Source organism: Bison bison, unplaced genomic scaffold (assembly GCF_000754665.1).
Source record: "Bison bison bison isolate TAMUID 2011002044 unplaced genomic scaffold, Bison_UMD1.0 scf7180017864158, whole genome shotgun sequence".
In the NCBI taxonomy this organism is placed as follows: domain Eukaryota; kingdom Metazoa; phylum Chordata; class Mammalia; order Artiodactyla; family Bovidae; genus Bison; species Bison bison.
In genome coordinates, this window is record NW_011494730.1 from 2,651,565 (window position 1) to 2,652,232 (window position 668).

At 57.6% G+C, this 668-nt stretch overlaps 1 protein-coding gene across 1 annotated transcript; it reads right to left on the bottom strand.

The window, feature by feature from the left end:
* Positions 1 to 8: 8 nt before the first annotated feature.
* LOC104989548 (mitotic spindle assembly checkpoint protein MAD2B-like) lies at positions 9 to 662 on the bottom strand. Its single transcript, XM_010841251.1, has 2 exons — positions 411 to 662; positions 9 to 338 (listed from the first exon to the last, which is right to left on the bottom strand). Exons 1-2 carry the CDS (start codon positions 567 to 569, stop codon positions 9 to 11), a joined length of 489 nt encoding a protein of 162 aa, XP_010839553.1. The 5' UTR covers positions 570 to 662.
* Between the last annotated feature and the right edge of the window lie 6 nt (positions 663 to 668).

Below are 668 nucleotides of genomic sequence, written 5' to 3' on the forward strand. Positions count from 1 at the left end.
TAGAGGTATCAGTCGGGGGTCGTGCATGTGGACATCCTGCTCGTCTGCCAGGATCCAGGGGAATGGATCTTGATGACCTGGATCTTCTCCATGTTGCGAGTGGCGGCTTCTCTCGTGTGCACTAAGACAGTGAAGGTACAGCCTGGGGGGTTGTGGTCCAGAACAGCATCACACACACTAATCTTCAGGATGAAGGCTCGGAGCAGCTGTTCCACGTGAGACAGCAGGGAGTCGGAGCTGATGGACAGCAGCGGGGGCTGGGTGATTTCAAAGACGAATTTCTCCACTGGGCGGTGCTCCTTGTCCAAAATTACTACCACCACTTTCTCCACGTCATTCTTCTCCAGGAGTGGCTTGACGCAGTGCAATGTGTCCTGGATATACTGGTTCAGCTCTGGGTGACAGGACATCTGGACAGGCACGTTGTACTTCTTACGCTTCTGGAAGATGCCCACCGGGTAGACCTCACGCACGTAGAGGATCAGGTGCACCGCCACCTCCAGGAACTCGCAGAGCACATCGGCCACCACTTGAACAAAGTTGAGGTCCTGTCGCGTGAGCGTGGTCATCCTTCCAGACACCGGCTCCGGCCTCGATTCCCGGCTAGGGGCCCGGCCCCCAGCGAGGGAGACCACCGATCGGGTTAATCCCGCGCGCCTCCCGCTCAA

Coding starts and splice junctions, on each gene's coding strand:
- LOC104989548 (XM_010841251.1), bottom strand. CDS start 569: ATGACCACGCTCACGCGACAGGACCTCAACTTTGTTCAAGTGGTGGCC. Junction 339..410: donor AGTACAACGTGCCTGTCCAG/ATGTCCTGTCAC, acceptor CTCCTGGAGAAG/AATGACGTGGAGAAAGTGGT.